The sequence below is a fragment of the Hypanus sabinus genome, chromosome 2 (assembly GCF_030144855.1).
Source record: "Hypanus sabinus isolate sHypSab1 chromosome 2, sHypSab1.hap1, whole genome shotgun sequence".
Taxonomy (NCBI): domain Eukaryota; kingdom Metazoa; phylum Chordata; class Chondrichthyes; order Myliobatiformes; family Dasyatidae; genus Hypanus; species Hypanus sabinus.
This window is the reverse complement of record NC_082707.1, coordinates 181,734,997-181,750,868: the sequence shown is the minus strand read 5'-3', so window position 1 is coordinate 181,750,868 and position 15,872 is coordinate 181,734,997. Positions and strand designations below refer to the sequence as shown.

At 41.5% G+C, this 15,872-nt stretch overlaps 1 protein-coding gene across 4 annotated transcripts in view; it reads right to left on the bottom strand.

The window, feature by feature from the left end:
- The window catches only part of jag2b (jagged canonical Notch ligand 2b), a 318,921-nt gene that overhangs the window by 48,051 nt on the left and 254,998 nt on the right, over window positions 1-15,872 (bottom strand). For 3 of the 4 annotated variants that reach the window (XM_059960819.1, XM_059960807.1, XM_059960827.1), the window contains 5 exons: window positions 14,685-14,731; window positions 13,359-13,535; window positions 6,035-6,185; window positions 2,944-3,108; window positions 174-287 (listed from right to left, as the gene is read on the bottom strand). In XM_059960819.1, the coding sequence (XP_059816802.1) occupies window positions 174-287; window positions 2,944-3,108; window positions 6,035-6,185; window positions 13,359-13,535; window positions 14,685-14,731 (654 nt within the window). The remainder of the gene's footprint in view (window positions 1-173; window positions 288-2,943; window positions 3,109-6,034; window positions 6,186-13,358; window positions 13,536-14,684; window positions 14,732-15,872) is intronic. The other variant, XM_059960812.1, reaches the window with a different exon arrangement.

Sequence of the window (15,872 nt, the reverse complement as noted above, 5' to 3'; positions counted from 1 at the left end):
TGAGGGGCCCATACATATTTGCTGTGACAAATAATTTACACCAGTCAGACCAGCTGAATCCCAATAGCAACTAGAAAATCAATCCAAATGGTCTTCTAAAAGCTTGCACAAGTTAGCCACTGGTAAGTAGGAAAGCGCCAGTAACTAACACAACAGAAATGTTCATCACTCACCAATTTCACAAAGTTCTCCTTCCCAACCATCAGGACAAATACAGTGGAAGGAGTCCACTCCATCGATACATGTGCCCCCATTCTTACACCGGTTTGCTATGCAATCATTGATATCTAAAGGTAAAGCAATTGTAAATTACTGCTGGAATTTAAGCAATACAGTAGCATAGCCAGTTATCAGGGTTCAATTCCCACTGCTGTAAGGAATTTGTATATTCTCCCCTTGGTCACACGAGTTTCCTCCAGGTGTTTCTGCTTCCTTCTACATTCCACAAACATACAGGTTAGGATTAGTAATTTGCAAGTATATCATGTTGATGCCAAAAACATGGTGACACTTGCAGGCTGCCCCCAACACATCCCTGGACTGTGTTGGTTGTTGACGCAAATGATGCATTTCACTATACGTTTCAATGTGTATATGACAAATAAAGCCAAAGTTTCATCTTCACAGTGGAAAGACTGGCTGTATAGTTCTTCTAGGATACAGGAGGAATCTCACATGGTCACAGGGAGAACATATAAATTTCTTACAGATGACAGCTGGAAATGATCCCTGATTGCTTTGGGGTGAATGACAAGACGAATAGCCCAGTACTGCTTTGAATTAGCACAGTTAAACTCATTCAAATAAACCTAATGTAAGAGGCTAAACTTCCAAGAATGGAACACTATTTTTCAGTAATTCACACAGTTGTCCCTCATTTGCTCCTGTTCCCTCTCGCAACCCAAAGACAAGCAGTTAGGCAAGTTAATCGACCATTATAAATTGCTACTAGCATGCAGATGAAGGGTTAAATCTGGAGATGGGGGAGATGATGAGAATGTGGGCAGAATGAATCTAATAGGACCAGTTGAAATGCATGTTAGTATGTTTGCAGGTGACATGAAGGTTGATGGATAGTGTGAAGGGTTGTTGAAGGCATAACCTGACATTAACAGAATACAGAACTGGGCTGAAAAGTGGCAGATGGGAGTTCAATCTGGAAAAGTGAAGTGATACACTTTGATAGATAGGTCAAACTTGAAGGTAGATTACAGGGCAGATCATGTAACACTCAAAGTTAACCACGCAAGATGATAGGATAGTTAAGGAAGTGTACAGTATGTTGGCACTTATTAGTCAGGGGAATGAGTTCAAGAGCTGCAAGACAATGTTGCAATTCCATAAGATCCTGGCTAGACCAAACTTGGAATATTGTGTTCATTTCTGGTTGCCTCATTTTAGGAAGGATGTGGAAGCTTCAAAGGTGGTGCAGAGATTTACTAGGTTGATGGCTGGATTACAGAGCAGGTCTTAAGACAACAGGTTAAGCCAGCTAGGGCTTTTCTCTTTGGAGTGAAGGAAGATGAGAGGAGACTTAGAGATGCACAAGATAATAAAAGGCAGAGATCAAGTAGACAGCCAGAGACCTTTTTCCTAAGGCAGAAATGGCCAACACTAAGAGGGCATATTTTAAGATGATTGGAGGAAAGTATAGGAAGGATGCCAGAGAAGAGTTCTTAGCACAGAGAGCGGTGAGTGTATGGAACACCCTGCCAGGGGTGACGGTATTGGCAGATGCATTAGGGAAGTATTAGATAGGCACAGGAATGATAGAAAAATGGAGGGTTATGTAGATGGGAAGGAATAAGTTGATCTGAAGGTTGGCTAAAAAGTCAGAACATCATGGGCCAAAGGGCCTGTACTGTGCTGTGATGTTCTATGTTCCGTGTAAGAATAGTGTCAATCAGTGTCTGTACTGGGCTGAATGGGCTGCTTCTGAACCCAAAAGGCAGCAGCAATGTACCACTACCCAGTACTGATTCTACGACCCACAGACTCACTTTCCAGGACTCTTTACAACTCATGTTCTCAGTATCATTACTTTTATTTATAAAAGTGGTAACACTGATTGTTTGTAACTTTTTATGTATACCTTTTTGTAAATTCTATTGAATTTCTTTTTTCCTTACAAGTGTCATACTTTAAAGTAGTATGTGATAACATGCATAATTTGGTAACAATCCTCAGTGTAGTGGACTACACAACTACGTAGAGTAGGTTTAAGGTGAGAAGGGACCTGAGGACATCTTTTACCACACAGAGTGGCGAGTATACGTAACAAGCTGCCAGAGAAAGTGATTGAGGCAGGTACAAAAATATCATTTAAGAACCACTTGGATAGGTACATAGAGTGCAGGGCAGATGAACTTGTGTACATGACAATAAACTTGACTTTGACCTCCAGAGCTGTGTGTGGAAGTTGCACATTTTTTCCAGTGGTCATGGGTTTCCTCCCAAATCCTGCTCTAAATTACCACCAGTGTGGGCAAGGGGTAGAATCTGGGGCAGTTGATGGGAATGAATTCAAATTTATTTAAATCTTACATCCATCCCACAACATGAAGGAGTAAATATCTTTGCATTATGATTCTGTCACAATGTTCATGTATGTGCATAAGTCTAATGGCTTGTAGAAAGAAACTGTCCCATAGTCTGTTGGTCCTGGTTTTAATGCTGTAGTACCGCTTGCCAGACGGAAGCAGTTCAAACATTTTTGATGGAGATGATGCACTTCACTGTATGTTTCAGTGTGCTGTGATAAATACATTTCAACCAGAATCTGAATGCAAATGTGTGAGTGATGGTCAGCACAGACTCAGTGGCTGAAGGGTCAGTTTCAGTACATCATCGCTCCGTGACTATAAAACTCCTCCCCACACCCCCCACAGCTCAATGCAAAAACATCAACTGTCATCTCGACGTTTAGGCGGGTTCTTGACTTACTTTCATGGCAATACATCCCGGTAAACCCCCGATTACAGGCACACGTGAAGTTCCCACCAGGCTGACTGATGCAGGTACCCCTTGGACCACAGACATTGGATGATATTAAGCGGACTCCACCCTCACTGCTGTTGCTGGAGATCGCCACAGTGCAGCTGTCAATCACTGTAAAATGGAAAATATCAGCTCTATAAAGCTTTGGTTAAACACTCTTGGAGTATCGCGTCTGGTTCTGCTCACCTCATTATGGAAGGATGATGGAAGCTCTAGAGGAGGTGCAGAGGAGATTTACCAGGATGCTACCTGGATTAGGGAGCATATCTTATGAAGATACACTGAGCAAGTTAGGGTTTTTCTCTTTGGACTGAAGGAGGCAACTTGATAGAGGTGACAAGATAGAAGTTTAAAGATTATGAAAGCCAGAGCACATCTGTGTTCTGCATAATCACTTAAGAGTCAGAGTAATGTAGTATGGATACTGACACAAGATACTAGGAGCAAGAGTAGGCTACTGATCCCACAAGTGTTCCCACTGTCAATATGATTATTGCTAATCTATGCTGGTCTCAACTCCACTTCTATGCCAGATCTCTATTCCTTGATCTATAAAATATTTATCCACCTCCACTTTTAATACTTCTAATGATTCAGCTTCCAGTACCAGCAGGGCAGAGAATTTCAGAGATACATTACCCTTCATAGAACAGTACAGGCCTTCCAGCCCACAATATACTGCTGACCGTTCAAATTACTTTAAAATCTATCTAACCCTTCCCTCTCACTTAGCCCTCCTTTTTTCGGTCATTCACTCGGCCAAATGTCTCGAATATATCTGCCTCTACCAACATCCCTGGCAGCCCATTCCATGCATCCAACACTCTGTGCAACTTACCTCTGACATCCCACCAATTACCTTCATGAGAAGAAATGTCTACACTCCTCAGCTTTAAATATCTGGCCTTTTACCTTATAGTTATGACCCCTTGTTTAATATATTTTTAAAATTTATTTTTACTTAGACTCCAAATAAAATATTTTTGAATACTGGTAAAATGACAAGGATTTCCCCCAATATTTTTGATGTACATCTTCATCTGCATCCCGTTTCCTTGTTTAAAATGTTTTTTTTCAAACTGATGATTTTTCCTTCAAAAAACTGGCAAGAGTTCGACATTCCTCAATGAGACCTTTGAACTTTGGGTATCCACAGAGACACAGCATTGCATCAGGTCCTTCAGGTTCAACGAGTCAGCATCACCCAACCACACCCATGTGATCAATTAACCTACTAATTTGAACACCTTGGAATCTGAGGAAACCAGAGCACCCGGAGAAAACCCAAATGTTCACAAGGAGAATGTATAAACTCCTTACAGACAGTGGCAGGAATTGAACCCAGGTCGCCGGCGCTGAAATAGCTTTACACTGATCATGATACTACCATGCCATCCCCTGGGCTTCCTGTTCAAGTGAAAAACATCATAACATCTACCTTTTAAACCCCATGTTCTACATGTTTGAATGAAGTCATCCCTCAATTCTTCCAAAATTTTGAGGAATACAGTCTCTAGTTTTCAATTTAACGTTATCCCTTTCCTCCTGTTAACTGAAAATTGTGCCTCTATTTTATGGAATTCCTCTTTTTGACTGGGATAAATCTTTGCTGACCCATATAGACCAGCTGTTTGTATATCTATCATTATTCATTTATGAACTATGAAGATTAAATTTTTATAATCAAACTCATCTGAGTGAAATGCTTTTGAATATTGGTAAAGTATTGATCGTGTGAACAGCCAGAGGGTTTTATTCCAGGGCTAAAATGGCTAACGCAAGGGGGGATAGTTTTAAGGTGCTTGGAAGTAGGTACTGAGAGGATGTCAGGGGTAAATTTTCCACACAGAGGGATGTGCGTGTGGAATGTACTGCCAGCAGTGGTGGTGGAAGCAGATATAATAGGGTCATGGAGCTTAGAAAAATAGAGGGCTACATGCTAGGAAAATCCTAGGCACTTTCTAGAGTAAGTTACATGGTCGGCACAACATTGTGGGCCGAAGGGCCTGTAATGTGCTGCAGATTTTAATGCTGTATGTTCTATGTTCTAAAATGCTAAGAATTTCTCCCAATATTTTTAATCTACATCTTCATTTGTATCCTATTTTCTTGTTAAAAATGGATATTTATTTTTTACTATGATTTTTCCTTCAAAAAAATGTGGCAAGAGTTAGATATTCCTCAGTGAGACCTTTGATCTTTGGGTATCCACAAAGAAAGCTTTCCATGTCAACATGGATGCCACATCCACGTCATGAGAGTTGTCTTTGCTTTTCTGGTTTACCCAAATAACATCATGATCACATTATTTGCAGGACGCTGGGGAAAGGTGCCTGTCTGTTCTTCAACCAACATCCGAGTGTGGTTGGGACCAGAGCTTCATGAGTCAGATAGCACATGTAACGGCTTGACACTCTCTCATCAGTACACTGTAATGTTAAGACTGAGTCATGTTCAGCTCTTTAGAGTGGAGCAGGAGGGTGACAGCTGAATTTTCTGGTCAAAATGGCGCGAGTTGTGATGACTATTGAGGTCCTGCGTCAGTTCTGAGAACGAGGGCTTGTGACAACACCAACCCCACCCTCCACCACTACCCTGCCACCAGGTCGGCAAGAGTCAGTGAGTCTCCAAGTCAGAGAGGGCAAGACTAATGGAAGCTGTTGAGTCTGGAAGTTGAAACCTGAAATTCGAAGACCAAAGGTCAGCAAGTCTGGAGGTCAAACCACGTGGATTGGTGTGTCCGGCAGATAGAGGCCCGATGTCTGCAAGTCCGGGCCAGGAACAGAAAGCTGAAGGCCTTGAGGCAGCCTGTCCTGGGGTTTGAGGCCTGTATATGCATAACAGTGGATGGGAAAGGGTTTTTTTTGTTGCTTCTGTGCTCTTTGTGTTGTTCTGCTGAACACTGTGGGCATACTATGTTGTCACCAGAATACACGGCAACACTGGCACAATCCTTGGGTGTATTGATTATGAATATGAATGGTGCATTTCACTGTATGTTTTGATGTGCATAAGTGAATCTGAATCAAAAATCTACCTTGGCAAGGAGCAGATCTGCAGTGATCCTTCAGAAGTGAGCAGTTCTTCCCTTCATAGTCCTCAGGACAGGCACAGTAGTAATCATCCCCAAGGATGTAGCACTTGGCACCATTCTGGCATGGGCTGGGATCACAGAAGTTGATCTTCTTCTGGAAGAGGAGAGGCAAATGTCATTGAGCAGAATAAAGACGTTGCAGTAGAACACACAAACTTACCACCTTTCGCATCCTACAAAGCAACTTCTGTAACTATCATCAGGAACACAGTAGAAACTCCTCTTGATTTCAAAGACAGATCTCAGTCCCATTCTAGATGTCACTGTCCTGTTAGAACCAGCGCTATTCTAGACCCCAGCATACTTAGTCAGAATTAGACTGCTGTCCTCACTGAACCCCACCTAAAATATACAGGGATTGAAAGTCCTGTATTATCAACTGTTTATTCATTTAAACCAGCACCTCTTCAGCAAAGCTTAGAGTTTGAAGCTGTCACCATTGCTTCTCAAGGAAAGGTTTCTGTGAGGTCAATTGCAGCTGAAGACTAACTGGGATAGTGACATCACACAAAGGCAGATAATGTAAATCAAAAATTGTTTCTGATAAAACAAATTGCATTTCAATCTGAAAATACTCAGAACTGGCACTACCCTGTTTAATAGTCAGCTCCAGAGACCATTACAGCCTTCAGTACAGTGCTAGTAGATAACATAAAATTGGAAGTGTATTTAACAGCTGAAGGAACTTAGTGCAGAGGGATGAGGAGTAATTCACTCTGGTGAGAAGAGCAAAGGCACAGGCTAACTGACACCACTCAGAAGAGTTGGCAGCAACAGAACGTATGGGTACACCAATTCTGGAACACACCAGGCTGCATTGAGCTAGCAATTAACAAAATGAATTGAATGTTGGTATTTTTAACTAGAGACAAGGGATGTAAGCAGAGAGGTTATATTGAACCTGAATGAAACACAGCCTAGGGCTATTACATCAGCATTCTTAGGAAGAATATGGGTGCTTGAGAGAGGACTCGGAAGATTTAACACAGAACGTTATAGTACAGTACCGGCCCTTCAGCCTACAATGTTGTACTGACCTTTTAATCTACTCCAAATATAATCCTGCACAAGGACTCCCAAGTTCCTTTGCAACTCTAATTTTTGAGTTTTCTGCCCATTTAAAAAAGTCTACATTTTTGTTCTTTCTGTCAAAGTACATGACCATACACTTCCTGACAATATTTAATTTTCCACTTCGTTACTTGTTCTCCTAATCGGTCCAAGTCCTTCTGCAGCCTTGCTGTTTTCCTCAACACTACCTGCTCCTCCAGTTATCTTTGTACCGTCTGCAAACTTGGCCAAAAAGCCATCAATTCCATTGTCCAAATTAACATAAAAAAGCTGTCCCAACTCTCTGACACCTATAGAACATCACCAGTTACCAACAGCCAACCAGAAAAGGCTCTCTTTGTTCTCACTCTTTGCCTCCTGCCAATCAGCCAGTGCTAGTACTACCGATGCTATCTATACTAGTACCTCTGTAATACCGTACATAGCCTCTTATCCTATTAAGCAGCCTCATGTGTGGCACCTTGTCAAAGGCCTTCTGAAAATCCAAGTACACACCATCCACCAATTCTCCTTCATCTATCCTGCTTGTTATTTCTTCAAAGAACTCCAACAGATTTGTCAGGCAAGATTTTCCCTCAAAGCAACAATGATGTATTTGGCCTATTTTACCATGCACCTCCAAGTAATCCGAAACTCAACCTTAATAATGGACTCAACCACTGAGTCCAGACTAACTGGTCTACAATTTCCTTACTCTGCCTCACTTTTTTTGATTTCTATTGAGAGGTGAGTGTCGATATCGGACCACTAAAAATGATGCTGGAGAGGTAGCGGGGGGGGGGGGGGCAAGAGACAAGGAAATGGTGGACAAATGTACATGGGATTTTACACCAGTCTTCACTGTAGAAGACACTAGCAGTATGCCAGAAGTTCAAGTGTCAGGGGGCAGAGAAGAGTGCAGTTGCTATTACTAAGAAGATGGTACTTGGAATGCTTAAAAGTCTGAAGTTAGATAAGTCGCATGGAGCAGATGGACAACACCCCAGTATAAAGAAGTGGCTAAAGAGATTGTGGAGGCATTAGTAATGATCTTTAAAGAATCACTAGATTCTGGATTTTTCAGAGGACTGGAAAATTGCAAGTGTCACTGTACTTTTTAAGGGGGAGGGAGGAGGCAGAAGAAAGGAAATTATAGGCCATTTTGCCTGACTTCAGTGATTGGTAAGGTGTTGAAGTCCATTATTAAGGATGAGATTTCGGGGTATTTGCAAGCACATGTCAAAATAGGCCAGAGAGTAGTGAATCTGTGGAATTCATTGAATAGGTGACTGTGGAAGCCAGGTCATTGAGTACATTTAAAGCAGAGGTTGATAGGTTCTTGATTAGTCAAGGTGTTAATGGTTATGGGGAGAAGGCAGGAAAATGAGGAAAATGGGGTTGACAAATCGGCCGTGAGCAGACTCGATGGGCCAAATAGCCTAATTCTGCTCCTACGTCTTAAGGTCTTAGTTTTTATTTGATAGAGGTATGCAAAATTATAAGAGGTATAATTAGGGTAACTGCAAGCAAGCTTTTTCCACAGAGGTTGGGTGAGACTAGAACTAGAGGTTATGGGCCAAGAGTGAAAAATGATCTTTGTCACTCAAATAGTGGTGAAAGTGTAGAACTGTCAGTGAAAGCAGTGGTTGCTGGATTGATCGTCACATTTAAGAGAAATCAGAAACAGTGGGGCAGAGTTACAATAGCATTCAACAGAGGGTAGTAAATCTGATGAGATTTCTGGACTAGGTGCTGGAACAGACTCAATGAAAGCAACGGCCTTGAAAGTCAAAGGATTTTGGATAAATTTTAAATGTTATTTCACCATTTCTTTGAGATAAAAAAATTAAAGATTAAAATGAGCTTTATTTGTCACATGTACATACAGCGAAACCAACAGTCTAAGGATGTGCTGACTGCAAGTGTAGCCGTGCTTCCTGTGTCAACGTAGCATGCCCACAACTTACTAACCCTAACCAGTACATCTTTGGGATGTGGGAGGAAACTGGAGCCATCTACACATCCCTCAAAGTTGCGGTGCAAGTTGATAGGGTTTTCAAGATGATGTCTGGTGTGTTAGCCTTCATGAGATGGTGGGCAGAATTCAAGAAACACAAGGTAATAGTGCAGCTCAATAAAACTGGCTGGTCCACACTTGGGAGTATTGTGTTCAGTTCCGGTTGCCTCATTATAGGAAGGATGTGGAAGCTTTCGAGAGGGTGCCGAGGAGATTTACCAGGATACTGCCTGGACAGCATGTCTTATGAGGATAGGTTGAGAGAGTTAGGGCTCTTCTCTTTGCAGTGAAGGAGGATGAGAGGTGACTAGATAGAGGTGTACAAGATGGTAAGAAGCACAGATCGTGTGGTCAGCCAGAGGTGTCTTAATTTTAAGGTGACTGGAGGAAAGTATGGGAGGATATTATAGTTAGGTTTTCTTTCCCCACACAGAGAGTGATGGGTGTGTGGAATACCCTGCCAGAGGTAGTTATAGAGGCAGATGCACTTGGTATATTTAAGAAGCTCTTAGATAGGCACATGAATGACAAGAAAAATAATGGAGGGCTACGTGAAAGGGAAGGGTTAGATTGATTTAAGAGTAGATCAAAAGGTCAGCACAACATCATGGGCCAAAGGGCCTGAACTATTCTATGTTCTATGAAAGAGAAGTCAGTGTTTAAAATCCACAATCAAGAGAGACTTGCACATTAAAGCAACTGAAGATAAATAAGAGCTGCCTATCGGACTTCAGTATCATACAGTTGCATTTGTTTCCACTGTTGGCAGTTTCCCTCCCTCTAGTGAATGGCAGTTTGCATGCTGGCACATCAGGGCCAAGGAAATGTGATCCAGATTCCCTAGTTACTAGATAGAATGCATTGCCAATTCTTGCCACCACTCCAATAATACCCTCCCAAGTTTTACCAGCGACTTTTAGTTTAATACCAGGAAGCTGGAAGCATTTCTCTTATAATCAATAGTCTGATAACCTCCCTATGATAATCACACAGGGGTCCTTGCAGCTTATAAACTGGGGACAAGGGGTAGCATAACACTATTACAATTTCAGCTGTAAGGTCAACTCCTGCTGCTGTCTGTAAGTAGTTCGTACCTTCTCCCTGTGAACTCACGGGTTTCCTCTGGGTGATCTGGTTTCTTCCTACATTCCAAAGATGTATGATTAGGTTAGTGAGTAGTGGGCATGCCATGATGGCGCTGGAAGCATGGTGACACTCGCCGGGTGTCCCCAACACATCTTTGCTGATTCAATTCAATGCAAACAACACATTCTGCTGTATGTTTCAATGTACAAGTGACAAAGTTTATCTGATCGGTGTAATTATATATAAATGCAATAGCTTTAGTATTAGGAAGGTGATCAAATGGAATAATGCATAAAACAAACAGCGACAGCTGTCAATAGACAAATATTCACACATCGGACCAGTAGTTTTTGAGAAAGTCCAGCACAGAGTACACACTATGCTTGCTGTCCAGTCTCTGTGCTACACTCCAAGGTTTCATCTCACCTCATATGTGAGACTCAGATACATACATTGAAACATAGTAAAATGTGTTGATCGGCCATCATTTAGAACATAGCACAGGATTACACCCTTCAGCCCACAATGCTGTGCCAAATAAATTAAATTAATAATTAAATACCCAACTAAACTAATTCCTTCTGTCCACACAAGGAAGTATTGTTCTAATTCCTGCACATCCAAGAACCTCCTGAAAGCATTTATTTACCTTCACCACCACCCAGGGCAGCTCAATTCAGGCACTTGCAACTGTGTAAAAAAAAACTTGTCCCATACATCTCCTTAGAACTTAACCCCTCTCAGATTAAATTCAGTCCCTTTGGTATTAAACTTTTTGACTCTGGGGAAAAAGATAGCAACTATCTACTTTATCTATGCCCCACATAATCTTATGAACTTCTATCAGATTTCCCCTCAGCCTCCACCACTCCAGAGAAAATAACCCAAGTTTATCCAACCTCTTCTTACAGCACGTCTTCAAATCCAAGAGACATCCTGCTGATGCCTAATTAAACTAATCCCCTCTTAGAACTTTTCTCTTAGAGAACTAAGAGCCTTCTAAATATCTCTATCATATGTCTCTACCACCACCTCTGGTAGCACATTGCAGGCATCCACCACTCTGCATTAAAAAAAACTGGCCTAACATCTCCTTTGAAATTACCCCTCTCACCTTAAATGCACGTCCTCCGGTACTAAACATTTCAACACAAACACTGGGACAAAGACAATGGCTCTCTACTCTACCTATGCCAAGTAACAAAATCTGGGTTTCTTGCCAGAGGAGAAATCATTCAATGTTCTTTATAGTGACAATTTCCTCCATTCTATTGAACTGGTTATTCTTGCCAAGGATACAGATCTCACTGTAGTACTCATCCCTTGAAATGTGTCTGAGAAACTGGATTACCAGTGCACTTATAGATGTACATTTGGGCTGGGAAAGGAAGTAACTTCAGGACATAGAACAGTACAGGCCCTTTGGCCACAATGTTGTACCAGTCTTTTAACCTACTCCCAGATCAATCTAACCTTTCCCTCCCACAGTCCCCCATTTTTCTTTAATCCATGTGCATATCTAAAAACCTCAAATATCCCTTATGTACGTGCCTCTATGACCACACATGGCAGCATGTTCCACGCACCCACCACTCCCTGCATAAAATACCTTTCTCATCCCCCATACTGTCCTGCAATCATTTTACAAATATGATCCCTCATAATAGCCAATTCTGCCCTGCAAAAAAATCTCTGGCTGCCCATTCAATCAATGCCTCTTATCTTGTACACCGCTATCAAATCACCTCTCATCCTCCTTCACTCTAATACTCAAATGAGAAAAGCTCAATGAACCTGTCTTGACAAGACATCCTCTCAAGTCCATACAGCATCTGGTAAATCTCCTCCGCATCCTCTCTAAAGCTGCCACATCCTTCCTATATTGAAGTGACCAAAAACTGAACAATACTCCAAGTAACAAAACTAAGAGCAGGAATGCTGATTGATTTAACCAGAGAACAAGCCAAGGCTAACTGATAGCACAACTTGCAGCCCTGTCTTCAGTAATCATCTCCCTGCCTGTCAGTATTTTTACCCTCTCTCCCTAACCTGACTCCACCTCCACTCTCCCCCCTCACCTGGATTCAGTTCTTGCTTACCAATTTTTGCTCCACCTCTTCCCTTCACTGACCACCTCCAGGGTCTCAATCTGAAGCAACGACCATTCCTTTACTTTGACAGATGCTGCTCAATCTGCCAAGTGTCTCCAGCAGCTTTTGACGCCTGGTCGACCATTATAGTCACTGTGTGGTCCTTCAATGCATCATGTCCATTTTTGTCCATCCATGCTAATTCCATCTGTACCCTTCTATGCCTTGCCCATTCAAGTGTCTAAGTGCCTCTTAAGTGCAGTGATTATATCCAATTCCACCACATTTCCATCTGTCTTATAAAGGTTCCATTTTCCTCTTCATGTGTATATTCTTTGACATGTCCCACAATCTTACCATTGGCAACGTATTCTACAGGCACAGCAGTTGAATCCGATTGTAACTGCTACATTATGTCAACTGATCTAACCCATCAGAAATACTACCCATCCCTACTCAGCTACCTTAAACTGTTCCCTCTCTTCCACAGTTCTGATGAAGATTTGACAGGCAGTGCCTCAAGGAGGCAATGTCCATCACTAAGGAACCTCACCATCTGGGACATGTCCTCTTCTCATTACTACCACCATAGAGGAGGGACAGGAGCCCGAAGACAAACAGCTTCTTTCCTTCAGTTATCATATTTCTGAATGGTCCATGAACATTACCTTATTACTCCTTTACACTATTTTGTAATTGAGAATATTTTTTATATCTGTGCTGTACTGCTGCTGCAAAACAGAGTTCCTGTCACATAAAATAGTGATAATTAGCCTGATTCTGGGCCTTGGACCTGAAACATTAATTCTGTTTCTATCTTCACAAACACTGCCTGACTGTCTCATTTTATTTCAGATTTCCAATAGCTGCAGTACTTTGATTTTCAGTTTCCTCCTCTAAGACTATGACTGACCCAACAGCATCAGAAACCACTGACTTACAAATACAGCTTCAAGCATGGGCAACAAACTGCTCAGGTGCACGTGTATTGTACTTCAGTTGGAACGCCACCAAGGTCTCTCACCTCACAGAAGGTCCCCGAGTAACCATGCAGACAGTGACACCGGAAGCCACCAAGCAAGTCCTGACATTGTCCTTCATTCAGGCATGGCTGACTGGCACATTCATTTATTTCAACCTCGCAGTTTCTGCCAACAATCCCACGTGGGCAGATGCACTGGTAACCACGCACACTGTTGGGCTGAAATATTGAACAAGAAAAGGTCACACCAACATCAATAAAGGTCCTTTTACATACCACATCTTCTGCAGTCAATATTCTTGGAACATAAACCCCCCCCCCTCCAAACTCCCTCTTCTTCAAAGATTCTTTTACCCCTTGATCCAGATATCAAGATTAAGATTATTGTCATATACACCAGGGTGCAATGAAATTCCTTCTTTGTGTGAACCTCACAGAAGTAATCAGTATATAACAATAGTAAACAAAGCAATAAATACAGCAACAAGCACAGAACAAAGGAAATAGCAGAACATAAGTAGCTGCAGAGTAGTGAACTCCGCCCAATACAGCAAGCTCCCTAACATCGGAGAAGGCAACATCCAAAGATCCCTACCATCCGAGCCATGTAATTATTTTGCAGCTACCATTGGGCAAATAGTACAGGAGCCAGAATTCCCTCATTAGCAGCTACTTCCCTTCAGCCATTCACTTGTTAACTCCAACCACCACTACAGTTTAACAAAACTATGATCACTGATTACTTTGCACTAAAAATGAACTTTCTAAAATTGTAATTATGCTTTTTGTAAAACTTGTATATAATTTAACATTGGTTTATTATTGTTACATGTACCAAATAACAGTGAACAGCTTATCTTGCACACTGTTCATACAGATAAAATCATTACATAATGCACTGATGTAGAACAAGAGAAAACAATAAAAATTGCAAAATAAAGTGAAATGGCTACTGAAAGAGTACAGTGCAGTTAAAAGGTAAAGTACAAGATCATAACAGGTAGATTACAAAGCCAATTTATATTTAGTTTATGATTTTCTTGTTAATGCTGCTTTTTTATTTTTTTGATTTGCACAATTTGTCCTTGCTACACATGTTACTTGTCAGTCTATGTTTATGCACAATTTTTCATTATCTCTATTGTACTTCATTATTTCCCTGTAAATTTGCAAGAAAAAGTGTCTGAACTATATGCTAACACATATGTACTTCGATAACAAATTTTACTTTGAACAATAGATGCCATGCACCTCTAATTATGTTGCAATAAGATTTTCTTTGCACCTGTGCATATGAAAAAAACTTATCTTTGACTTTGTACCCTGTGTATTCTGTGTAGTTCTGTTAAAGACAATTCAGTTCTGTACCTTGCAGGTGGCTCCATTCTGGCACTGTCCATGGCAGTTATCAATATCTAAAAGAAAAAGTCATATTGTGCTTAATTAGACTACAATTCAAAGCACATTACATATAAGCCAGTTATCTGAGGCAGTATTAGCTGCATTGTAATCATCTCCCCTCTCCACATACAGAACAGCACTGACCAAAACTACAAGCTCAGACTAAGAACAGACTACTGGATCAATCAGCAGGTCAGGCAGCTTCCATGGACTTAGTTCCCATCTGGAACGTCCAATATCTTTTCCCCTCTAGAAATGCTGTCCTCCAGCAGTTTGTTGTTTTGCTTCAGAATCCAGAATCTGCAGTCTCTTGTGTCTGCATGGATTTCACGTGAGACTCCCCCCCCCCCCCCACCCAACTCCTTGACAGCAAATCAGGATTTGTAATTGGAAGAGCAGCGTATCCGGCTTTCCCTACTCCTCAAAGTTCCCGATGAGGAATAGCCACGGGCTGCTTCCTCTTCACTCTCCTTTCAGCACCAAAAGCTCCAAAACCTCAGGAAACACAGCAGGATTTGTAATCCTAAGCAGCTTATGCCATGGGCCACAAAACATAGGAGCAGAATTGGGCTATTTGGCCCATTAAGTCTACTCTGCCATTAGATCATGGATAGAAAATCAGCCATCTTAACTCTATTTCCCTGCCTTTTCCCCATAACCTTTAGACACCTTTAGTAATCAATAACCTATCAATCTCTATTTTAAATATACTCAATTATCTTCCCTCTACAGCTATCTGCAACAAAGAATTCCACAGACTCACCACCCTCTGGCTAAAGAAATTCCTCCTTCATCTCCATTCAAAAGGATGTATATGTGGGGCTTGTATTATGAGGCTGTGCCCTCTGGTCTTCGACTCGCTCTATTTTAAACCTTCTCTTCATTGAACTATAGAACCATAGAACATTATAGCACAGAAACATTTCCACTATCTGGACCACTCTATGCCCAACAGTGGGCGACAGAAACCAGAGATAGGCATCCAACTGGAGCCCAAAAGACCATAACACACAAGGGCAGAATTAGGCCCCCAATCAATCATTTTCCCTTTAACTCCTTTTCTCCTGCCTTCTCCCTGTAAAATTTGACACCCTTTAGGTCAAGAGCCTATCAACTTCACTTTAAATATACCCAGTTAGTTGTCCAGCTGAAGTC